The following is a 25,795-nucleotide window of genomic DNA, read 5'->3' as shown; positions in this document are numbered from 1 at the left end:
AAATAAATTCGAAAACGATACCTTTTTAGCTTTCTAAGATAGCTGTGTTTCTCTTTAATTCAGTGGTACACAAATCGGATGTACGCTATAATACGCTGTAGTATGCTTTTGGTAACAGAACTGTAGTTGTGGAAGATGTTACTATTTTAGCAATATTTTATATCTTTTCAGTCAAATTTTTATCAATTTGAGACAATTTGCACTATATCTGCCCGATATATTCTATGATCAATTTATGTTAAAAATTTGTATATAAATTAACACAATCAAATATATGCATACATATGTATATAAAATATGAATACATATTTATGTAGATATATGCATGTATGCATGTATACATATATGTATAAATTTTTTGTCATAAATGTTAATCATTGAATGACTTATTTCAAATCTTATGATAGAGATTTTTGGCAGCCAAAAGATAATTCTCTAACAAAATTTAATATTAAATATACATTATATAATGTATGTTAAATATGTGTTATACAATATTGCAAAAATATTAAATGTGCAATCATAAAATAAGAGAAAATGTTAATAGTATTTTAATTATTTTTAAATATGTGATACTCTCAACTTATTATTTAAATTTTATTATATAATGTTGCTGTAGATGTTAGAATTATACTTTATATCTTCGATAATATGTTACAACTGTCATATTAAATTGTATCTATATCCTTTTTTTTTACAACATTATTCAGATTCAATAAATTTTCGACTTCTCTCTTATTTAACATACACTATACACGTATATATAGGTGCTATCCATTTTTTTAGATATTTATAACGACTTTAGATATTTATAAAACTGATTCTGTATTTATAACGATTTTAGATATTTAGGAAGACTGACTCTGTAACTCGCTATTAATATATATAATAGGGACTTGATTCTTTGTCGAAATATTATTTGACATTCTCCATCTTCGCGTAATAATGTATCGAATTTATTTTAAATCGTCAAAGAAAATGTTATAGAAATATTAATACGCTGAGATTTAAGTGATATTAGAAAAAATAAAAATTATATTTAGACATATACATTTGAATTAAATGTTACAGCTCATTTCTTTACTTCATATTACATTAAAGTCATTCTAATAATATATTAATTTTGCTCCTATTGTGAATTTTTTTATCAGCTACTATATACAATTTTTTTGCGGATCTTTTATTTTGCAATTTTTATTTCATTAAATAAAATAAAAATTCATTAAATGCGAGTTGTTGCACAATAAAATATTTAAATATTAAAAAATATTATTGTATAATGAAATTATTGATATGTAATTAAATATTGGATTATCAGAAACAAAAATTACTAGTCTTTCAACGAATTTAAAAAGACAATTCAGAAAAATAATTATTTTTAGTTAATTATATAAGCAAAAAATCCAAGTCTTGTAAAATTTTAGACAAGCAAAATTTTTAGACAAGTCTTTTGTGTACTTTACGTAGGCTTATATGTTTGTTCCTGTTTTTGCTGGTGTAAAAACAGTTTGTATTTAAACATAACAAAAGTTTAATTCGATTTAATTTCTCGCGCACACATCATTTTCGGCGATAATATGCGCATGCGCAACATAACAATACATACAATAAAAACAGCTCTATAATATCGAGACAGAGAAAGCAAGTTTGGAACTACAGCTAAAAATGGAGCAGCAAAGAGAAAAAGTTGGTTAGTCGGAATAATATCTTTTACAATCTCAAATAATTTTGATTTCAATTTCACAAACTAATTAAGATATACGACGCTAATATTTTCTTTGTAATATATTATTACACTCTTTTCTTATGTAATTTCATATTTGATGTAATTTTATGAATATTGCATAATGCGAGTTTCGTAATTTATTAGAATAAAGTAAAGTTGCAAACGTTATTTCAAAACCCATGATATTAACTATATTTTAGAGGATATATTTTCGTTATATAACACAATTTTTATGGTATTTTACTGAAAGTACATATATTTGAATTAATTTCAGAATATTTTATATATAGACTTATTGCAGAATATACTTCATTGTTAGATATTGAATATTAATATTAAATATCATCAATAATAATCCACCGAATTTAAATGATCTATTTCTTGAAAATATAAGCAAAATACTGTTCTTAAAATTCACAAAGTTATATATTAAATTAAGTTTATTTTTAGACGTGTTGGTAAACATAGGTAATAATTATTTTTATAGGTAACAAATATTAGTGAACTTTTTTCTTTATTTCTATCGGTTATTATTCTACGTATGTTGTGTATTAATATCTCTTTGATTTTAATTATATTGTTGAAACATATTGCTATAATTATTTTTAATTAATTTATTATAATTTATTATAATTTTCTATTTTAATAAATATCTTTTTTGTCAATTTTGCTTGAACTACATAAAATTATATTGGATTTTTTTCTGTTCATCAGATAAAGTATTGTCGGAGGGCCTTTTTAAGTTCTCGATCAAATGTCTGCGTAAATACATGAAAATCAAACCAAAAAGCAAGTATGCCTTATTCAGTTCATATAATTTATATGAAGCATTATTTTTGGTTTATCTTACATCCAGTGGTGCTATTGAACAGCGTTTAAAAGATATTCTTTATTTAACGGAAGTCTTGAAAGATGATTTAATCGGTACTATTACTTTTGATAAATATGGCTCACAAGTTGTCAACGCAGCATCAACCTCTCAAGATGAACAATTAGAGGTAAATAATTCTTTTTATATTTTTGCATTAAATGATGGAAATTATATAAAAAAATAAATCTAACGTGTAAAATGCATTTAAAAATATCTTTATTAAATAAAAACTTTGCGATTGTAAAATATCTATTTTAGTGATAACAAAAGAACATAAATATTTTTAATCAAATTAAAAATTAGAAACTTTGATACTTTAAATATCGCTGAGTAATATTTTAAGAATATATTTTTTAAATAAAATTCGGATTTCTTGTTAATTGACATACATAATTTTGTCTCTTTTTTTATATAGATTAATTTGAATGAAATAGTTTTTTATTCAGAAATAAATAGAGATTTTACATTTTTTTTGTTCTAGACAAATGCGGCTGCATGTAATTACGAGAAGAAGAGTATGTGTTGGATTACTAGTAAGCTTTCCGTAAATCTCGAATTAATGCATGAAATTTTCGACAAAATGATTATATACACTGGTGACAGAACTATCAGGAAGATACCTAAAATTATAAATAAAGAAATACGATCGCAGACGGAGAATTACATATGTAATCCTGATAAAATTAAGTCTGTTAGGAAATGTGGAGATTGTTTTGATGACTATACTTCGTTTTAATCGAGAATTTCAAAAATTAACACCTCAACCTGATACACAAAGTACGCCGACTGAATCTGATGAGTGGGAGTGCAAAAGCTGTGAGTATCTCTTCATTTCATATTCTTTTACTTACAATACAATTTCTGTATTTTTTATAATTTTGTGCGATTTTTTGTTATTTTTGTAATTTTTTGTAACATTTTTTAAATTAATCTTAAACGAAGCATATTTGGATAAATATATTTTATTTTGTAAAAAGCATAATTATTTTATTTCTTTGTTAATGAATGAATAGTTAAATACTGCATTAAATATTAAAAATATATATCGTATCCTTTCTTCCAATATCATAAATGTATTTAGGAAATTTTCTAACGTATAATGAGAAATAATTTTTGAAACTTCTTCTAAAGAATTGTCGCTTTGTAATGTGTCAACGCATATAATTATATAGGAAAAAATTATGCATTAATATAAATTTAATTAAATTTGGTATAATAATAAATAATAATAATTATAATATTAATAATAATAATAATTTATTATTTAGATTTATATTTAATATATTACAGAGCCTTGAGTTAATCTCATTGTTAGTAAATAATAATAATGAATATAATAATAAAAAATAATAAAATATAATAAAAAAATAATATTAAAATAAAAAGTAATATAATAATAAAAATTCTCTATTTACAATTTTATTAATTCATTTATCTTGGCCATTTTCTGTTTTCTAAATTGTTATGTTTTTTTTAGTTTTCTACAAGGAATTAAGCACATTCGTAGGCGAGTTTCCCTATGATAAGAGCAATGTATCGTTATTTATATTGCTTCCTGCTTTAGTGATCCCAAATACCAAATATTTCAAACTATGCGACAAGAACTCTAGCCTTAACAACTTGATCAAACGATTGTCGACTAACGAGGGAATTTGCGAATTGCGCAAATTGCTAGATAATGATATTGGAAAGGATGAATCGGAAAAGTTTAAAGACTTTCAGTCTTGGCCAATCTTCGAGTTGGAGAAAAATGTGAAAATTCAGGTGCTGCTGCAAGCTTTAGGCCTCGAACAATTATTGAAGTTTGACGCGATCGACCTGTATAAGTTATTTTCGGGGGACGACCAGAAGGTGCAATACGGCAATGTTGTGCACCGTGTTCACGTCAAGGTCACGGAAAAGAACACCGTCGCGGGTGCGATGACGTTGCTCACCGGACAGAGGACTCTTCCGAACCTGCAGATGATAAAGGTGGAGGCCGATTATCCGTTCGTCTGGCTGATTTATGACAAATGCCATCGAGACATTCTTTTTATCGGTGCTTTTAGAAACTTTAATTCAGACGAGGATTGTCATTCCGATGAGCTTTGCTAGCAATTCTTTAAGTTGAGACATTTAGATGAGGACAAATATATAAATTTTCTACTTTAAAGTCAATTTTTTGTCTATTTGAATTTCAATGAAAGATTATATTATAGGAAATATAATAAATTTTATTTAAATAATTTGAGACGGAAATGACAAATTAATGTCTTGTGATATACAAATTCATGTTCGCTTGCTGTTCAAATTTTTGAATTTTCTGAGTATTGAGAAAAAAGGAACCCTCGTGTTCTTCAAAGTATTTCGGAATTATAATCTGTTAAATGATTCTCTTAATATATTTATTGCATTTAAATTTCATTGTTTTAGATCTATTTGTTGTTTTAATTAGCCAAAGTTGGACATACAGTAATTAAAAAGTAATATCATTATTTAAATATATAAGTGTTAAATTTCTATAAACCAGTGAATATACATATACACATACATATACAATGTATACATATATGTATACATGTATGTATTCATATGTATACATATATATACTTACAAGTATATATACTTATACTTATATTAAATAAAATATTTTATATTATATGTACTATCAGTTGTGTTAAATTTCTATAAACCAGTGAATATACATATACACATACATATACAATGTATACATATATGTATACATGTATGTATTCATATGTATACATATATATACTTACAAGTATATATACTTATACTTATATTAAATAAAATATTTTATATTATATGTACTACAGTTATATTATTCATATAAATGTATATGTATATGCATATGTGTATGCATGTACATAAATATTTTTATCATATTAATAATTATATAAGAAAATAGTTTATTGCCGAAATTTAACATTGTATATTATACATAATGTTTTTTTATAATGTTTGCAACATTTTTCATAATGTTTACAAAATTTGTAAAAATATTATTTGTTCTGTGTTAATGTATACAAATAAAAAATTAAATTGTCTTTCTCTCTCAAATATTTAAGCGTGTGATATGCTGAATTCTTTTCAATTTTGCTAATATGGCTATAACATTATACCTAATTATTTTGTTAATAAATTTGCATCTTTTTTTTATGATCCAGCAATAACAGAATTGATGCATTTTTTACTAATTTTTACTTGATGTACGCTATATTGTATTTATTTTTAGAAAAGAAAATTTTTAGATACACACGCTATGTGTATCTATTTTTTTATAATTGTGACAATGTATAAGATCACGTTTACTTACATAATAAAAAATAATATACCAACTTATGTATTTTGTTGATTTATAATGAGTCTATGTAAGTTTGCATTCGTGTGTAAGGTTAATAGTCACCCGGTAAATATTTTTTTATATAATCATATATAAATGATTAATAAAATTATATATAATTATATATAACTATACTTGAAATATGTTCATACATAAATAGTTATAATTATACATAATTAGATATAATTACGTTCTACATGCATATTACTGTAACATTTTAATTATGCATTTTTTTATTTATTTGAATATATTTATTAATGTTTGAACTTCTATCAGTTTGATTTCTCATATTGAAATCAAACTAATAGGTATAATTTAATTTTGATATATTTTATTAGTCACTTTTTGTAAATTAATATATAATATTTAAAACAATTTAAATACGAGATAAAGCAGTGCATATGCGTCATAGAGTGGTAAGCGAACAAACTAGCATATACATGCTTTCTATATATAATTATATAAATTTATATATCAATTATGAGAGTTTATATATCATCATGTTAGATTGTTTATAAAACACAAAAGAAATATCTATTAGTTATATAATATAATTATATATAAAAGCGTTAATTATATATAGAAGTTTGTCAATCAGCATTATATAAAATTATATATAAAGAATTAAAATTATATATAATTATATAATAGCTCATATATAATTTTATATATTTTTATATAATTTTATATTATTATATATGATATTATGTATAAAAAATTTTTTACCGGGCAGTGACAAAAAAGAAAGATATATTTATTTTCCAGCGAAATAAAGACATTATAAGTAATCAGACATCTTAAATTTGTCAATTTCAATGATAGATTCTTTCTTCAATAAAATTCAGAAACCTTATTTATGGGAATATTTTTATAAATTTGACTCTTCCTTTATTTAGATTAATTTAAGCATTTAATTTGGCATACTCTTAAGTCACATTTAATTTAAGTTTTCGCGCACAAAGTACATTACAATATACATGTACGCGTGCGCATGATATATAAATAAATAATAACAGCAGCTATATAATATCGAGACACAGTCAAAGCAAGGTTGTCACTAATTTGTTACCGTATAGCCAAAATGAAATTGGGAACTTCAAAAGAGAAAATTGGTGAGTCGAAATAATATCTTGTATAAATGTTTTTATTCCGATTTCACAAATAGATTATTAGAATATACAAGCTCTAACGTTTCCTTTGTGTTATATCATTTTATAACACACTTTTCTTAGGTAATTTTATACATTTTTATGTAATTTACTAAATATTGCATAGTCTCGTGATGCAATAGATTTAAGTAGAATCATGTACATTTCAAAGAACTGATGACATTAATTATATTTTAGCAAATATTTTTCGAGATTTTGATATACTTACACGAAATAAGTTTAATGTAATTTTAATTATGATTATTGAGCAGACAGAAATAATATTTAAAAAATTTCAAAACTTTTGATATATAGAATTGCTGCAAAATATCATATTTTTATTGTTAAGAGTATTATTATTAATATAATTATGAAATATCATCAATAATTTACCGATTTCGAATTATATGTTTATTCCATTTTCTGGAAATTTAAGTAAAATACTGTTCTTAGAATTCGTTATGTATTAAATAACGTTTATATGTAGATATGTTAGTAAACATAGATAATAATATATTTGTGAATCTTTTTTATTTCTTTTTTAAGTGTCATTATTATGTTGCTTATTTTAACATATTTCAAGTTATTGTAAAAAAATTTTAATACACACACATTATATATTTTATAATACTTTGAAATTATTTATATTAATTCGATTTTCAGTATTACTATACAAAACATGATTATAAATAATTTATAAATTGTAATACAATTTATTATGATTTTTTATTTTATTAAATACCTTCTGTCAATTTTGCTCGACCTTTTAATCATATTTATTTCTTCTATTCACTAGATAAGATGATGACGGAGGCGTTTTTTAAGTTTTCCATCAAATGTCTGGATAAATATATAAAAATCAAACCAAAAAGTAATTATGCCTTTAGTCCACTTAACTTATACGAAGCACTATTTTTGGTTTATCTTACGTCCAGTGGTGTTTTTGAACAATATTTAAAAGAAATCCTTTTTTTAACGAAAATCTCGAAAGATGACCTGATAAATAGTATTAATTTTGATAAATATTCTTCAAATTTAATCGGACAAGTATCATCTTCCGACGATCCACAATTACAGGTAAATAATTTTTAGATGATAGAAATCATAAAGAAAAATATCATTTTATAAAATGACATAACACATGTAAAGGTATTTTTTAAATAAAACTTTTGCGTCTTTAAAATATCTATTAAAGAGTAACAAATATATATATATATATATATATATATATATTTGTGAAATATAAAGATTTGAAACTTTAATAGATTCTTTAATAAAATCCAGAAATCTTACTTATCGAATTATATAACATTGTCTTTTTTTATATAGATTAATTAGAATAAATTATCTTGACGCGATTTTAAAATACTCGAGAATTTAGAATAAAAATAATGAAGAAAATATAGATGTATAAATAAAAATATATAAAGAACAATTTAGAAAAATAAGCAGTCTTTAATTCGAGAATTAATTGATATCTGACAAATATTTGATATTTTTGATTCTAGACAAATGCACCTGCAGCTGCATGCGATTACGAGAATGGAAGTATGGGTTTGTTTGTAAAAAGTAAATTTTCCGCAAACCATAAATTAATGAGAAAAATTTTCAAGAATGGATTCTACCACTTTGACGACAATACTAAGGAGAATTTATGTAAAACAAATAAACAAATACAATTGCTGACAAATAATTACATTGTTGATCCGGTACAATTAATCACGAATTATGCAGGTTTGGAGATTATTTTAACTAGTGTACTTTGTTTCAATCAGAAATTTCAAACGAATGGTTCTCTTAACGAACGGAAGTGTAAGAACTGTGAGTATCTTTTTATTTCATATAATGAAGTTTTTTATAGTTATATTTGTAAGAATGATCGTAAGCAAAATAGATTTTATTTAATTTTGGTAGATGTATTTTATTTTACATAAAATAACATTATTTTATTTTTTGTCAATTAATCCGAATAGCTAAAGCTGTATTAAATTTTAAAAATGTATTGTAACTTTTTCTCTGCAGAAGCAAAATACAAAAGATTTTACTATTCAGACATTTTCTAAAATTTAATGAAAAATTTAAATTTTTGTATAATAAAAATTCTTTCTAAAATGTTTAAAATTGTTAAAGAAAAGTTTTTATGTTTTTGCAATTTATTTAATTTTGACGCTTTTTAATACTAAAATATAAATATTGAAAATACAAAATTTTATATATGTAGTCCAAAAAATTCTCTTTCTATTTTATACGCAATAAATTGAAGATGTTTATTGATTCATATTTTCTCTTGTCTTTTTTTTAGTTTTTTCTGTCAAATTAAGCGCAGTCGTAAGCGAGTTTCCCTATCAGAATAATAACATATCGCTGTTCATCTTCCTATCTGCTTCCAAGATCTCAGATAGTCCCAAGCGCATCAAACTAAATAAAAGCAGCTCCAAATTTAACAATTTCATTCGGCTATTGTCAAGCGACGAGGGAATCTATGAATTAAACAATCTGCTAAATAACGATACGATAAAAATAAATGTTAAAACGTTTTCGTTTCGGCCTAACTTTGAAATGGAGAAAGATCTGAAATTCCGCGAACTGTTGCAAGCTTTAGGTGTACAAGAACTGTTGATGCATTACCCGATCGATCTGGATAATAATTTTTTCAAGAGTAATGAGCAGCAAGTGCATTACGGCGACGTCGCGCATCGCACTCACGTCAAGGTCACGAAAGAGAGCACTCTCGTGGGTGCGATGACGTTGCTCAGCGGAGAAGGGTCGGTTTCGAAGGTAGTCTCAAAGTCGGCCAATGTGAGTGCCAAGTATCCGTACCTCTGGATAATTTATGACAAACAGCAACAAGACATTCTCTGCACCGGCGTTTGCAAAAAATCTACTTTTTGATAGTCTAAGATCAGGATGATTATCACAGATTAAGATACGATTTGTGGATATAAAACGGCTATTAGATATATAGATCTTTCAATTATTCGAAAATGCTGTAATTACATTGTCAAAAAAATTAATCGGAACGAGACTAGTCGTTTCTTATCTTTTTTTTTTAAACTTTAATATAAACCAGGTTTTTAAATTATTTCATCACTTCACAATTTTGAGGAATTTTTAATTAAAGTTATTTAGCATCTAAAAATTTATGAGAAATTACTCTCGTTCCGGTAAATTTTTTTATTGAATAATATTATTGAGCTGATGTATTTTTTTCGAGGTAATTATTTGTCGATTCGAGTTAAGCTGAATTATATTTTGGGCGCAAAATATTTTATAATCAAAAATTTATTAAAAATTTAGAGAGAGATAAAGTAAATGCGATTTGTTTAACTTTGTTTAATTTTACTATAATATTGTGATAGCATTATAATTTTTTTTAAATATATTACACATAACATCTTTCTTTTTCATGATCCAGCAATAACATAATCGATGGATTTTTGACTTCTTTTTCATTTGACATGCGCTATATATAAGTGTCTATTTCTTTATGTTTTCACATTTGCATCGCGATATTGTATGAGATAATATAAATTTATATACTAAGTTTTGAATTTTTGACGTTCATATCAAATTATATGTTTTTTAATGTGCATTTACGGGTGTTTGTATTCGTCTGCATATTATGATTCTAACAAATGGCAATGCTAACAGTACGCAAGCGAGATTACAATTAATATCGACAATCTGAGTTTTTTAAATAAAAGATTTGTGCATTTTACGTAAATCATATATATTGCCTTGTTTGTGCTATTTTAAAAACAGTATGTACTTAATTAAATATGGAACCGAAAACATTAATTGATAAGTCTAAATAAGATTATATACAATTTTATAATTTTCTAGTCAGCTTATTGAATAGAAAATGATCTATATAATTTCAAAATAAAATTTATATACTGTTTTAAGAAAATTTATATTTTAATGTAGATATTATTTTAGCATTTTAAATATATCTCAATAAATGAAATTTTAAAGTATTACTTCCTCACTATTCATTACAAAAAATAAACTCGGATAAACATAAGAATTAGATAAAATATGCAGATTATAATTTCTTTTTGCTAAACTTAAATGTTAAACAAATTTTTAATGTAGTCGTACAATAAATATTATAAAATATATTTAGATTACATTTTTGACGTATTTCTGAATTATATGTTAAGAACAAATCAAAATTTATAGATTTATATTAGATGTAGCCCTCGATTTGTAAAAAAAAATTTTGATGAAAATGTTCAAAAGTTTAATCCAATTTAATTTCTCGCGCACACATTATTTTCGGCGATAATATGCGCATGCGCAACATAACAATAAATACAATAAAAACAGCTCTATAACATCGAGACATAGACAAACCAAGTTTGGAACCACAGCTAGAAATGGAGCAAAAAGAAAAAATTGGTGAGTCGGAATAATATCTTTTACAATCTCAAATAATTTTGATATGGATTTCACAAACTAATTAAGATATACGACAATAATATTTTCTTTGTAATATATTATTACACTCTTTTTTGATGTATTTCATATTTGATGTAATTTTATGAATATTGCATAATGCGAGTTTCGTAATTTATTAGAATAAAGTAAAGTTGCAAACGTTATTTCAAAACCCATGATATTAACTATATTTTAGAGGATATATTTTCGTTATATAACACAATTTTTATGGTATTTTATTGAAAGTACATATATTTGAATAAATTTCAGAATTTTTTATATATAGAATTATTGCAGAATATACTTCATTGTGTGTGTGTGTGTGTGTGTGTGTTAAGTATTAAATATTATTATTAAATATCATCAATAATAATTCACCGATTTCGAATGATCTATTTCTTGAAAATATAAGCAAAATACTGTTCTTAAAATTTACAAAGTTATATATTAAATTAAGTTTATTTTTAGACGTGTTAGTAAACATAGGTAATAATATTTTTATAGGTAACAAATATTAGTGAACTTTTCTTTTTATTTCTATTGGTTATTATTCTACGTATGTTGTGTATTAATATCTCTTGGATTTTAATTATATTGTTGAAACATATTGCTATAATTATTTTAATAATTTTAATTATAATTTATTATAATTTTCTATTTTAATAATTATTATTTTTGTCAATTTTGCTTGAATTACATGAAATTATATTGGATTTTTTTCTATTTATCAGATAAAGTAATGTTGGAAGCGCCTTTCAAGTTCTCGATCAAATGTCTGCGTAAATACATGAAGATCAAACCGAAGAGCAATTATGCCTTATTCAGTCCATATAACCTATATGAAGCACTATTTTTGGTTTATCTTACGTCCAGTGGTGCTATTGAACAGCGTTTAAAAAATATCCTTTATTTAACGGAAGTCTTGAAAGATGACTTAATCGGTACTGTTAATTTTGATAAATATTTCTCAAAATTTGTCAACGCAGCATCAACCTCTCAAGATGAACAATTAAAGGTAAATAATTTCTTATATATTTTTGCATTAAATGATGGAAATTATATAGAAAAATAAATCTATTCTGTAAAATATCTATTTTATAGTGATAACAAAAGAATATAAATATTTTTAAGCGAATTAAAAATTAGAAACTTTGATACTTTAAATGTCACTGAGTAATATTTTAGGTATATATTTTTTTAATAAAAATTCAGATATCTTGTTAATCGAGATACATATCTTTGTTTCTTTTTTATATAGATTAATTTGAATAAAGTAGTTCATTTAGAAATAAATCGAGATTTTACATTTCTTTTGTTCCAGAATGCGGCTGCATGCGATTACGAGAATAAAAGTATGTGTTGGATTAAAAAAAGTAAGTTTTCTGCAAACCCTAAAGCGATGAACGAAATTTTCAAAAATGGATTTGAAATCTTTGATGACAATGCTATCAGGAAGATACCTAAAATTATAAATAAAACAATACAATCTCAGACGAAAAATTACATACGTAATCCGATAAAATTAAGTGTGTTAGGATATGTGGAGATTGTTTTGATGACTATACTTCGTTTTAATCGACAATTTCAAAAATTAACACCTCAACCTGATACACAAAGTACGTCGACTGAATCTGACGAGTGGGAGTGCAAAAGCTGTGAGAATCTCTTCATTTCATATTCTTTTACTTACAATACAATTTCTGTATTTTTTATAATTTTGTTCGATTTTTTGTTATTTTTGTAATTTTTGTAATATTTTTTAAATTAATCTTAAACGAAGCATATTTGGATAAATATATTTTATTTTGTAAAAAGCATAATTATTTTATTTCTTTGTTAATAAATGAATATTCGAATACAGCATTAAATATTAGAAATATATATCGTATCTTTCTTCCAACATAATAAATGTATTTGGAAATTTTCTAACATATAATAAGAAATAATTTTCAAAACTCTTCTAAAGAATTGTCGCTTTGTAATGTGTTAACGCATATGATTTATCTAGAAAAAATTATGCATTAATGAAATTTAATTAAATTTGGTATAATAATAAATAATAATAATAATAATATTAATAATAATAATAATTTATTATTTGGATTTATATTTAATATATTACAGAGCCTTGAGTTAATCTTATTGTTAGTAAATAATAATAATGAATATAATAATAAAAAATAATAAAATATAATAAGAAAATAATATTAAAATAAAAAGTAATATAATAATAAAAATTCTCTATTCACAATTTTATTAATTCATTTATCTTGGCCATTTTCTGTTTTCTAAATTGTTATGTTTTTTTTAGTTTTCTACAAGGAATTAAGCACATTCGTAGGCGAGTTTCCCTATGATAAGAGCAATGTATCATTATTTATATTGCTTCCTGCTTTAGTGATCCCAAATACCAAATATTTCAAACTAAGCGACAAGAATTCTAGCCTTAACAACTTGATCAAACGATTGTCAACTAACGAGGGAATTTGCGAATTGCGCAAATTGCTAGATAACGATATTGGAAAGGATGAATCGAAAAATTATAAAGACTTTCAGTCTTGGCCAATCTTCGAGTTGGAGAAAAATGTGAAAATTCAGGAGCTGCTGCAAGCTTTAGGCCTGGAACAATTATTGAAGTCTAACGCGATCGATCTGTATAAATTATTCACGAGGGACGACCAGAAGGTGCAATACGGCAACGTTGTGCACCGTGTTCACGTCAAGGTCACGGAAAAGAACACCGTCGCGGGTGCGATGACGTTGCTCACCGGACACAGGAGTCTTCCGAACCTGCAGATGATGAAGGTGGATACCGATTATCCGTTCGTCTGGCTGATTTATGACAAACGCCATCGAGACATTCTTTTTATCGGTGCTTTTAGAAACTTTAATTCAGACGAGGATTGTCATTCCGATGAGCTTTGCTAGAAATTCCTTAAGTTGAGACATTCAGATAAAGACAAATATATAAATTTTCTACTTTAAAGTTAATTTTTTGTCGATGTGAATTTTGATGAAAGATTATATTATAGGAAATATTATAATAAATTTTATTTAAATAATTTGAGACGGAAATGACAAATTAATGTCTTGTGATATACAAATTCATGTTTGCTTGATGTTAAAATTTTTGAATTTTCTAAGTATTGAGAAAAAAAGGAAGTCTTGTGTTTTTCGAAGTATTTCGGAATTATAATCTGTTAAATAATTCTATTAATTTATTCATTGCATTTTAATTTCATCATTTTACATCTTTTAGTTGTTTTAATTAGCCAAAGTTGGACATACGTAATTAAAAGTTAATATTATTATCTAAATATGGAAGTGTTAAATTTCGATTAACCAGTGCATATATACACATACATATACAATACATACATATGTCAATATATGTATATATATATATGCATACTTACATTTATGTTACATTATATATAATATTTTATATTATATGTACATATAGTTATATTATTCATATATATGTATATGTATATGCATATATGTATGTATGTACATATAATTTATATTTATCACGTATGTATGTACATATAATATATTTACGACTTTAAATTATTAAACGACTTTAAATTATTAAACGACTTTAAATTATTTGTACCGGATTTTATAAGAAAATAGTTTATTGTTGAAATTCAACTTTGTATATTGTATATATTTTTCATAATGTATACAAAATTGGTAAAAATATAATTTGTTTTGTGTTAATGTATAAGAACGAAAAATGGAATTGTCTTTCTCTCAAATATTTAAGCGTGCGATATGCTTAATTCTGTTTAATTTTGCTATAATATGGCTATAACATTACACCTAATTATTTTATTAATATAATTACATCTGTCTTTTTTATGTTCCAGCAATAACAGAATTGATGCATTTTTGACTATTTTTTACTTGATGTACGCTACATGTCTATTTTTTTTATAATTGTGAGAATGCATGAGAGATGACGTTTACTTATATAATAATAAATAAATTTAATTTTTTTCTGACTTTAATATTAACTTATTATTTTGTTGATTTATAATGTGCCTATGTGAGTGTGTTTGCATTCGTGTATAATATAATTATATAAATATATAAAAGCATTAATTATATATAAAAGTTTGTCAATCAGCATTATATTTATTTATATATAAAGAATTAAAATTATATATAATTATATAATAGCTTATATATAATTTTACATATTTTTATATAATTTTATATTATTATATATGATTATGTATAAAAATTTTTTTTTACCGGGCAATAACAAAAAAAAAAAGAATTTATTTTCTAGCGAAATAAAGACATTGTAGTAATCAGACATAAGTAATCAGACATCTTAAATTTGTCAATTTCAGTAATAGATTTTTTAATAGAATTCAGAAATCTTATTTGTTGGAATATTTCTATAAATTTGACTCTTCCTTTATTTAGATTAATTTAAGTGGCATAATCTTACAAGTCACATTTAATTTAAGTTTTCGCGCACAAAGTACATTACAATATACATGTACGTGTGCGCATGATAAAAAAATAAATAATAACAGCAGCTATATAATATCGAGACACAGTCAAAGCAAGGTTGTCACTAACTTGTTACCGTATAGCTTAAATGAAGTTGGAAACTCCAAAGAAGAAAATTAGCGACTCGAAATAATATCTTTTATAAATGTAAACAGTTTTTATTCCAATTTCACAAATAGATTATTAGAATATACAAGCTCTAACATTTCCTTTGTGTTATATCATTTTATAACACACTTTTCTTAGGTAATTTTATACAAATTGATGTAATTTAGTGAATATTGCATAGTCTAGTGATGCATTAAATTTAAGTAGAATCATGTACATTTCAAAGACGGATGACAATGATATTAAACACCTTTTGTCAATTTTGCCCGACCTTTTTATCATATTTATTTTTTCTATTCACTAGATAAAATAATGACGGCGGCGCTTTTTAAGTTCTCCATCAAATGTCTGCATAAATATATAAATATCAAACCGAGAAATAATTATGCTTTTAGTCCATTTAACTTATATGAAGCACTATTTTCGGTTTATCTTACGTCTAGTGCCATTGAACAACGTTTAAAAGAAATCCTTTTTTTAACGAGAATCTCAAAAGATGACTTGATAGGTAGTATTAATTTTAATTAATATTCTTCAAATTTAATCGGCCAAGTATCACTCTTCGACAATCCACAATTAGAGGTAAATGATTTTTAAATTATAATAAAAATTATATTTATGCGAAGTAAAACCGAAACTTTAATAAATTTTAAATTTCTTAATAATAAATCCTTTAATGAAATTCTGAAAAACGTTTCTTATCGAGATATCTAATTTAGATTTATTTATATAAATCATATAATAATTAATTTATATAAATTCTAATATTTTAAAAATTTAGAATAAAGATATTTTAAGGATTTCGAATAAAAATAATGAATAAAATAGATGCATAAATAGAAAAAATATATAGAACAATTTCGAAAAATAACCAGTCTTTAATTTAATTGATATTAATTGATATCTGACAAATATTTTATATTTTTGATTCTAGACTCTAGACAAATGCTCTTGCAGCTGCATGCGATTACGAGAATGAAAGTATGTGTTTGTTTGCAGAAAGTAAATTTTCCGCAAACCATAAATCAATGAGAAAAATTTTCAACAATGGATTCGAACACTTTGACGACAATACTACGGAGATATTATGTAGAACAAATAGAAAAATACGATTGCTGACAAAGAATTACATTGTTGATTCGGTACAATTAAACACGAATTATGCAGATTTGGAAATTCTTTCTAAAATGTTTGAAATTGTTAAAAAAAAGTTTTTATGATTTTGCAATTTATTTAATTTTGACGCTTTTTAATACTAAAATATAAATATTAAAAATGCAAAATTTTGTATGTTGTCCAAAAAATTCTCTTCTTATTTTATACGCAATAAATTAAAGGTGTTTATTGATTCATATTTTCTCTTGTTTTTTTTTTTTTAGTTTTTTTCTGACAAATTAAGCGCAGTCGTAAGCGAGTTCCTCTATAAGAATAATAACATTTTGCTGTTCATCTTCCTATCTGCTTCCCAGATCTCCCTAGATGATCCCAAGCACATCAAACTAAATAAAAGCAACTCTAAATTTCACAATTTCATCCGGCTATTGTCGAGCAACGAGGGAATCTACGCATTAGGCAATCTGCTAAATAGCGATACGATAAAAATTAATGTTGAAGTGTTCTCGTTTCGGTTTAACAAATTGGAGAGAGATCTAAAATTCCGCGAACTGTTGATGTTTCATCCGATCGATCTATATAATATATTATATTAATAATTTCTATCATAATTTCTTCAGGAGAAATGAGCAGAAAGTGCATTACGGCGACGTCGTGCATCGCACTCGCGTCCAGGTCACGAAAGAGAGCACTCTCGTGAGTGCGATGACGTTGCTCAGCAAAAAAGGGTCGATTTCGAAGAGAGTTTCGAAGTCGGCCAAAGTGAGTGCCAAGTATCCGTACCTCTGGATGATTTATGACAAACAGCAACGAGACATCCTCTGCATCGGCGTTTGCAATAAATCTACTTTATAGTAGGCTTAAATCAGGATGATTATCACAGATTAAAATACGATTCGGATATAAAACGGCTATTAGGAATATAGATCCTTTAATTATGCGAAAATGCTGTAACTACATTGTTAAAAAAAATAACCGAAATGAGACTAGTCGTTTCTCATAGTTTTTTAAGTTTTAATATATAAATCAAGGTTTTTAAATTATTTTATTATTTTACGATTTTGAGAAATTTGTATAAAATTGTATAAAATTTTATAATTTTGCAGTCAATTCATTGAATATAAAATAATCTAAAATATAAGTTCCAATGAATAAAAATTTATATATGCTGTTGTCAAGTTTTATATTTTGATGTAGGTATTATTTTAGCGTTTTAAATATATCTCAATAAATTAAATTTTAAAGTATTACTTTCTCACTTTTCATCGCAGAAAATAAATTCGAATAAACGAAAAATTAAATAAAATATGTAGATTATAATTTCTTTTTGTTAAATATTCAAAATTAAACAAACGTTTAATGTAGTCATTGAATAATTATTATAAGATATATTTATAGGTTTTTTTCACACATTTTTGCATTAATAAAAATGAGTTAAAATTTATATATTTATATTATATAGATATATGTAGCTTTGGATTTAAAAAGAAAAATTTTAGGCAATGCAAATGTACAAAAGCGTTAAATCACATCTAATTTAAATTTTCGCGCACAAATTATATTGGGCAACAATATACGCATGTGCAACATAATATAAATATATATAAAGACGGCGGCTCCATAATATCAAGAGCCAAACAGACAAAGCAAGCGTTTGCCGCGATTTTGTTATTTTACAATCTAAAATGGAGCAGAAAGATAAAAAGAAGACAATTGGTGAGTCGAAAATATCAATAATATTATTATTATAAAGTATCACATATTATTATTAAATATAATCAATATTAAAATCACACGAGCTCAAATTTTGCATTTATTCAACTAGTAAAAAATGTGAGCAAATAATTTTTCTTAGAGTTTGTTACGTATTAGCAAAAGTTAAAACGTATACATGTTAGTAAACATAAATAATAATATATTTGCGAGTCTTTCTCTATTTTTCTTTAAATTATTTATATATTGTTGATTATAATGTTTCTCGAGTTTAAAATTAAATTTGTGATATCATAAATATGTATTTATCTATGTATACACATGCAAATTACTTTCAATACGTTACATTTCTTACTTATAATACCGTTTTAATTTCAAATATTGTGATACATTATCTAATAATTAATTTATTAATCGTATTTTATCCTGATTTTCTATTTTCAATATTATATATCTTTCGTCAATTTTACTTTTTTTTCTTTTATATTATTTTTTGTATCCTCTATCAGAAAAAATATTCACGGAGGCGCTTTTCAAGTTCTCGATCAAAAGTCTACGTAAATATGAGATTTTCAATTCGGATGACAATTTTGCCTTCAGTCCATATAACTTATATAAAGGACTATTTTTGGCTTATCTTACGTCCAGTGGTGTTATCGAAGAGAAGTTAAAAGAAATCCTTTTTTTAACGGAAGTCTCGGAAAAATGTGACTTGATAGATACTGTTAATTTTGATAAAAGCTTTGAAACGGAGATGACCGCAGAGGTAAATAATTTTGAAGCATTTTAGCATAAATTGATAGAAACAATATTGGAATAAGATTCAAAATTTTCATGACATTTTGTATAAATCACAAATAAATTTATTTATCAAAAAATGAAGAACTTCACAACTCTAAATAATTTATTAAGCAATAAAAGTAATAAAAAAAATATATTTATGCAAAGTAGGTTCGAAACTTTGATACATTTTAAATCTTACAACAATAAATAAAATTCAGAAAAAGTTTCTTATCGAGATATCTAATTTAGAATTATTTATATAAATTAATAATTTAAATTAAATAAGTAGACGCGATTTTAGAATAAAAAACGTAATATATAAAGATTCAGCCTACTTGAATAAAAATGTAAATAAAGCGATTTAGATTCACGACAAATATATTTTATTTATAAATGATTTGGGATCTCACAAATGTTTGATGTCTTTTTATTTTAGGAAAATGCATCTGCATCTGCGGCTGAATGCGATTACGAGAGCAAAAGTATGTGTTTTATTGAAAAAAGTAAGCTTTCCGAAAACCCTTCACAGATAAACGAAATTTTTAACGGTGGATTTGTAAACTTGGACAACAATACTAACGCGAATATAAATCGAATCAATGAAGAAATACAATGTCAGACAGAGAACTTTCATAATCCGCAGAAATTAAACGCGCTCAATGGAAATATGGATATTGCTTTGATGACCGTACTCCGTTTCAGCAATCAAAAATTTCTTTCAATCGGCTATCAATCTAATGCATCAAGTGCATCGACTGATCTTAACAAACGGATATTTAAATGCAGTAAGTATTCTTTTATTACTTATGTTTATATTTGTAATAAATCTATTTATAGTTAGATTTTTATAATTAATTAAGAAAAAAATTCTGTCAACGTATTTTTTCAAGCACACCATTTTATCTCTTTATCTCTTCTGGCAATAAACTGATTTCCAAAGCTATATTGAATATTAAATATAACATTAAATTCATAATATTAAATATTAAATATATAAATATTAAATATTAATTATATAATATATATAATATCAAATATTAAATATAATATTTAATATATAATATTAAATATTAAATATAATACTTAATATATACTATTAATTATTAAATATAGTAATGAATATATAAGTATTAAGGAGATGCTATATCTGTTTTATCGATAAATATTGATTTTATTTAACTATTTTTTGGTTATGTACGGAACGAAAAATTCTTTACTAGAATTAAAGTATCCATAATAACAAATCTTGACTATATATGTACATAAAAAACCAAGAAAATTAAATAATTACAGTTTTTTTTCTCTTCTACATTTCCAATGATTTCTTTTTTCTAGGTTTCCATAAGAAATTACACATGCTTGTAAGCGAGTTTCCCTACAAGAATGGAAATACATCGTTGTTTGTGTTGGCACCCTGTGGCTTGAACACAGACGACAAGTGGAAAGTGATCCGTAGCCACGCTGCTATTTACAATTTGATCAATGTATTGTCGACCAAAGAAGGAATGCTCGAATTGCGCAAGGTGTTGGATCATCAGACTTCATTAGGTAGGGTTAACAATTTTTTATATTGGCCGGTCATCGAATTGGAGAAAAATTTCAATACACGCCAGCTGCTGCGAGCGATAGGCTGCCAACAATTATTGACGTCCGACGCCGTCGATCTGGACAGTTCCTTCGCAAAAGACGGACACAAGGTGCACTTCGGCAACGTCGTGCACCGTACTCACGTCAAAGTTACAAAAGAGGCCACCGTCGCGGGCGCGATGACTTTGATCACCGGACAAAGCTCCCTTCCAAACTTGAGTGTAGTAGACGACGTGCAATCCAAATATCCGTTCGTCTGGCTGATTTATGACAAACAGCATCGAAACATTCTCTTTATCGGCGTTTTCAATGAATTCGACTAGGCTGTTTTTTTTCTTTTAGATGAGACAAACGAATATATATTAAATTCGTAGGTATACGAATCGGACATACAATACTATGAAACGAATACTAATAACAGATTTGTAGTTACTGCAATATGCTGCAATTGTTAAAGCTATAATTTCTTTCGAGTCAATTTTTCGTCGATTTAAGTTAAGGGGATTTTAAACGCCGTCCTGTTTTATTGATAAAACATTGGTTTCTTTTTATTGGTTAATTAGAATAATAAATGCTTGTCTATAGTTAAAACACATATATAGAAAACAAAGTGCAAACCTACTGCGTAATTTTATATTCAAAATTTTTTGTTTAATTAAAAATTTAAAGTTTTATTTTATTATTAACATATTGTAAAATAAAATATAATACAATATAAAATTGGTTGGTTCGCGTATTATTTCTATATGTACTGTAGTCGTGAAGAAGCATTTATTATTCTATCCAACAAATAAAAAGAAAAGGGTGCACAGAAATGATGATTTATCGATAAAATAGAAAAGATTTAGGAGATCGGTGACATAAACTAATCTTTAGTGGCATAAAAATGTACATTCGCTTGATATTAAATTAAGTTATTGTTATAGTGGCATAAAAATTTACATTTGCTTGATATTAAATTAAGTTACATTTATGAATCTTCGGAAGATTGAGAGAAGTAGAAAACATCGTATCGCTTAAAGTATTTTGGAAATATAATTTGTTTGAGTATAGTCATTAATTTATTCTTGCATTTTTTATTTTATTTTTGAATATTATTGTTTTACAATTACTTCGTTTTATTACTGTCGTTATTACTGTCGTTTTATTTTACTGACCAGAAGGACATATAATATTAGAAAAAGTCGATGTGATTATCTGATAATATGTAAATGTCAAATTTTGGTAAATCAGAAAATATATGTGTATATATATATTTACACATACATATGTATGGTATATGTGTTATGCATATAAATATATATATATGCATTTAATATATTTTATATACGTACATATTGTATTTTTAAAATTTTATGTACATATATATTGTATTTATATGTTATATACATATATTTATTTAAATGCATGTATGTATGTATATATATTTAATATTTCTGTCATAAAATTGTCATGAAATTATTTATATCGGGAACGATAGGGAAATTGTTAGGAAAACACCATTTGTTGTCGAAATTTAACATTATATATTGTTTACATAGTACAGCTGATAAAATTAGTAAAAAATATAATTTTTATATTGTGATAAAATATAAAATATAATTTTTATATTGTGATAAGATATAAAATATTATTTTTATATTTGATAAGATATAAAAACAATTGAATTGTCTTCTTCTACTTTACATATGTAAAACCATATGTTTAACACTATTTTATTTTTAATTTTGCTGTAATATTGATATGGCATCATACTTTATTTTAAAATAATATGTCAAATGAACATCTTTTGTTTTTATGGTCTAATTATAACAGAATAAATAAATGTTTGATTCCTTTTTACTTGATATATGCTACATGCGTATATAGGTGTCTATCTATTTTTTTATATTTTCATAATTATATCATGATGTACGAAATAACGTTTATTTATATAATTATAAATGAAAAAAAATATTTGGCTTTGGAGCAAATGATATGTTTTGATGTAAAAAATAAATTTTATGTTGTTATGACATTATTTAAAAATATGCTATACGCCAATATAAATATATTCAAGATTAGTATAACTCGAAATTAGTCCGACTTTGTGGACTTAGCTAATTTTCACAAACGCAGTTATCTACAAAAAACGATGTGGTATTAAGAAAATTTGAAGACATTATTTAAAATTATGCCATTATGACATTATTTAAAAATGTACTATACGCAGACAAAAATATATATTTGTGAGTAGTATAACTTGAGATTAATCCGACTTAATGGACTAACAATAAACTAATTTTCACAAAAGTATATTTACCACAAACAAAGTAGTATTAACAGATTTGACAACATTATGTAAAAACATGCTATACGCCTACACAAATGTATCCGTGAGTAGTATAACTCGAGATTCCTCCGACGTAATGTGAACTAAATTAATTTTGACGAAAATGGTTTTCTATTAAGAACAATGTAGTAATGGTATATTTTGATGATATTTTTTAAAAATATACTCTATGCCGATATGACATTATTTAAAAATGTATTATACGCCGACAAAAATATATTTGTTAGTAGTATAAACTGTGATTAATCCGACTTAATAGACTAAGCTAATTTGCAAGAAAGTAGTTACCTACAATAAATAATGTAATATTGAAAGATATGAGGACATTATGTAAAAATATGTTATACGCCGATAAAAATATATTCCTGAGTAGTATAATCCGAAATTAGTCCGATTTAATACTTTATCCTAATTTCACGAAAGTAATTATCTACCAAAAAACGATGTAGTATTTAGAGATTTAACGACGTTGTTTAAAAATATGCAATAGGCCGACAAAAATATATTTATGAGTAGTACAGCCCGAGATTTGTCCGACTTAATATCTAAGTTAATTTTCACGAAAAATTTTTTCTATTATCCTATAAGAACAATTTAGTTTTGAAAAATTTTAATGACATTTAAAAATATATCTTATGCCTATATGACGTTATTTAAAAATATGCAATACGTCGACAAAAATATATTCGTGAGTAGTATAACCTGAAATTAGTCCGAGTTAGTGAGTTAAGTTAATTTTCAGGTAAATAGTTATCTATCAAGAACAATGTAGTATTGAGAAATTTGATGCATGATAAGATTTGATAGAGCAGTTACCTTCTATAATGAGGGATGTAGTGGTAGAATGGTGTCAGATTTAAAAATTTTACAAAAGACACTCAGACAAAAAAATTCACTACCAGTGCAAACATTACATTCAATAGCAGCGTTAATTATCATTAAGTGAGTAAGATTATAATTGTTAAATAATATAACAATCAAAATTACTTAACTTTCTGATTTTCCTATTTTATGAACAAATTGGAAATTAATAAAATTCAGGCAATATTGATTGGTTTTAAAGATTTTTTTATAAATTTATGTAATTTTGTAATCGATTTATCGAAGAGATAACAAATTATAATTACGGATATTACACCCCAATAAGCACACGTAAATCCTATGTACGTACAACGGATGTCCTGTCCGGACATTGTGTACATCCATCGGATGTCCAGATTACCTGCAGCGGACGTACAAGGGACGTCCATTGTACGTCCGTTTGCAACTGGTCTGGACGTCCATAAGTCGTCCATTATTGGTCATTTATGGATTTTAAATGGATAAATTATGTATCTAACGGACGAATTTTGGATCTCATATAAACTAATTATGGATCTAATGGACGAATTTTGGATCTTTTATGAATAAATTTTAAATCTTTAATAAACATATTTTGGTTCTTTATTATACATGTATATCGTTGAAAATGACATTTAAAATTCATAAAGAAGAAATTTATAAGCAATAATAAATTTGACATGCAAAATTAATTCATTTTTATACTAATCATAAAATATTGCAGAATATTTCTTATTTTCGCATTTTATTTATCCGAATTTTTATTTGTTCAATTTTTTCAATTAATTCAATATCTAAATTTTTTGTGTTGGGATAGTATCAGAAAGGTTAAACTGATCAGAATAATTATAACATATTTAACTGTAATAGCCACTTTTTGCATGCGCTTTATAATTCTCTTAACTAAATTTAATAGCGAGATGAACAGCGAATCTTGCGTCGCATAGCGGCAAATGAAGGAACTATTACAAGATAATATTGCATAGTATATTTTGCAATGTCTCCAATAAAATATTAAATTTATAATATTTGCACAATGTTGCTTCAATATTTATTATGATACAATGAAATAAAATATTTATGCAATATTTTAGCAATATTTCGTGCTGTAAGAGAATTTGATGGACATCCAGTGGACGTCCAAATATTAGTCACTAATGGATGTCCGAAATCGGATGTACAATGGACGTTCATTTCATGTCCATGGACGTACATACGTAAAATGGATATAAAATGAACGTCCATAGGACGTCTTGTGCACAGT

General features: G+C 25.1%; 4 protein-coding genes across 5 annotated transcripts; all 4 read left to right on the top strand.

The window, feature by feature from the left end:
• Positions 1-1,635: 1,635 nt before the first annotated feature.
• LOC114935414 (serine protease inhibitor 88Ea-like) lies at positions 1,636-5,037 on the top strand. Its single transcript, XM_029308266.2, has 4 exons — positions 1,636-1,690; positions 2,441-2,724; positions 3,079-3,413; positions 4,075-5,037. Exons 3-4 carry the CDS (start codon positions 3,314-3,316, stop codon positions 4,689-4,691), a joined length of 717 nt encoding a protein of 238 aa, XP_029164099.2. The 5' UTR covers positions 1,636-1,690; positions 2,441-2,724; positions 3,079-3,313; the 3' UTR covers positions 4,692-5,037.
• A 1,959-nt stretch (positions 5,038-6,996) lies between these two features.
• LOC114935393 (serine protease inhibitor 88Ea-like) lies at positions 6,997-11,053 on the top strand. The gene is made up of 4 exons (XM_029308243.2): positions 6,997-7,052; positions 7,885-8,165; positions 8,597-8,909; positions 9,391-11,053. The coding sequence occupies exons 1-4, from the start codon at positions 7,022-7,024 to the stop codon at positions 9,978-9,980; spliced, it is 1,215 nt and encodes a 404-aa protein (XP_029164076.1). The 5' UTR covers positions 6,997-7,021; the 3' UTR covers positions 9,981-11,053.
• Positions 11,054-11,414: 361 nt separating this feature from the next.
• Positions 11,415-15,488, top strand: LOC114935398 (serine protease inhibitor 88Ea-like). Of its 2 annotated transcripts, XM_029308250.2 has the most exons (5): positions 11,415-11,489; positions 12,260-12,543; positions 12,850-13,183; positions 13,840-14,333; positions 15,401-15,488. In XM_029308250.2, exons 1-5 carry the CDS (start codon positions 11,468-11,470, stop codon positions 15,404-15,406), a joined length of 1,140 nt encoding a protein of 379 aa, XP_029164083.2. In that variant the 5' UTR covers positions 11,415-11,467; the 3' UTR covers positions 15,407-15,488. The 2 variants fall into 2 exon arrangements, with proteins under 2 accessions (XP_029164083.2, XP_029164082.2); XM_029308249.2 differs by lacking the exon at positions 15,401-15,488 and having other exon boundaries at positions 13,840-14,737.
• A 3,473-nt stretch (positions 15,489-18,961) lies between these two features.
• On the top strand, positions 18,962-21,682 carry LOC114935409 (serine protease inhibitor 88Ea-like). Its single transcript, XM_085480358.1, has 4 exons — positions 18,962-18,992; positions 19,499-19,755; positions 20,209-20,557; positions 21,108-21,682. Exons 1-4 carry the CDS (start codon positions 18,962-18,964, stop codon positions 21,680-21,682), a joined length of 1,212 nt encoding a protein of 403 aa, XP_085336484.1.
• Positions 21,683-25,795: the final 4,113 nt, after the last annotated feature.

The sequence above is a fragment of the Nylanderia fulva genome, unplaced genomic scaffold (assembly GCF_048542155.1).
Source record: "Nylanderia fulva isolate GAGA-0341 unplaced genomic scaffold, ASM4854215v1 Scaffold145, whole genome shotgun sequence".
Taxonomy (NCBI): domain Eukaryota; kingdom Metazoa; phylum Arthropoda; class Insecta; order Hymenoptera; family Formicidae; genus Nylanderia; species Nylanderia fulva.
Note: the sequence above shows the minus strand (reverse complement) of the source record. Positions and strands in the feature narration are given on the sequence as shown.

What these genes read in the sequence shown, in the direction of transcription:
- LOC114935414 (XM_029308266.2), top strand. Translation starts at nt 3,314, where the DNA reads ATGACTATACTTCGTTTTAATCGAGAATTTCAAAAATTAACACCTCAA. An exon ending in TGAGTGGGAGTGCAAAAGCT is followed by an intron (nt 3,414 to 4,074) that starts GTGAGTATCTCT and finishes TGTTTTTTTTAG; the next exon opens with TTTTCTACAAGGAATTAAGC.
- LOC114935393 (XM_029308243.2), top strand. Translation starts at nt 7,022, where the DNA reads ATGAAATTGGGAACTTCAAAAGAGAAAATTG. An exon ending in AACTTCAAAAGAGAAAATTG is followed by an intron (nt 7,053 to 7,884) that starts GTGAGTCGAAAT and finishes TCTATTCACTAG; the next exon opens with ATAAGATGATGACGGAGGCG. An exon ending in CCGACGATCCACAATTACAG is followed by an intron (nt 8,166 to 8,596) that starts GTAAATAATTTT and finishes TTTTGATTCTAG; the next exon opens with ACAAATGCACCTGCAGCTGC.
- LOC114935398 (XM_029308249.2), top strand. Translation starts at nt 11,468, where the DNA reads ATGGAGCAAAAAGAAAAAATTG. An exon ending in GGAGCAAAAAGAAAAAATTG is followed by an intron (nt 11,490 to 12,259) that starts GTGAGTCGGAAT and finishes TCTATTTATCAG; the next exon opens with ATAAAGTAATGTTGGAAGCG. An exon ending in CTCAAGATGAACAATTAAAG is followed by an intron (nt 12,544 to 12,849) that starts GTAAATAATTTC and finishes CTTTTGTTCCAG; the next exon opens with AATGCGGCTGCATGCGATTA.
- LOC114935409 (XM_085480358.1), top strand. Translation starts at nt 18,962, where the DNA reads ATGGAGCAGAAAGATAAAAAGAAGACAATTG. An exon ending in AGATAAAAAGAAGACAATTG is followed by an intron (nt 18,993 to 19,498) that starts GTGAGTCGAAAA and finishes ATCCTCTATCAG; the next exon opens with AAAAAATATTCACGGAGGCG. An exon ending in AAACGGAGATGACCGCAGAG is followed by an intron (nt 19,756 to 20,208) that starts GTAAATAATTTT and finishes TTTTTATTTTAG; the next exon opens with GAAAATGCATCTGCATCTGC.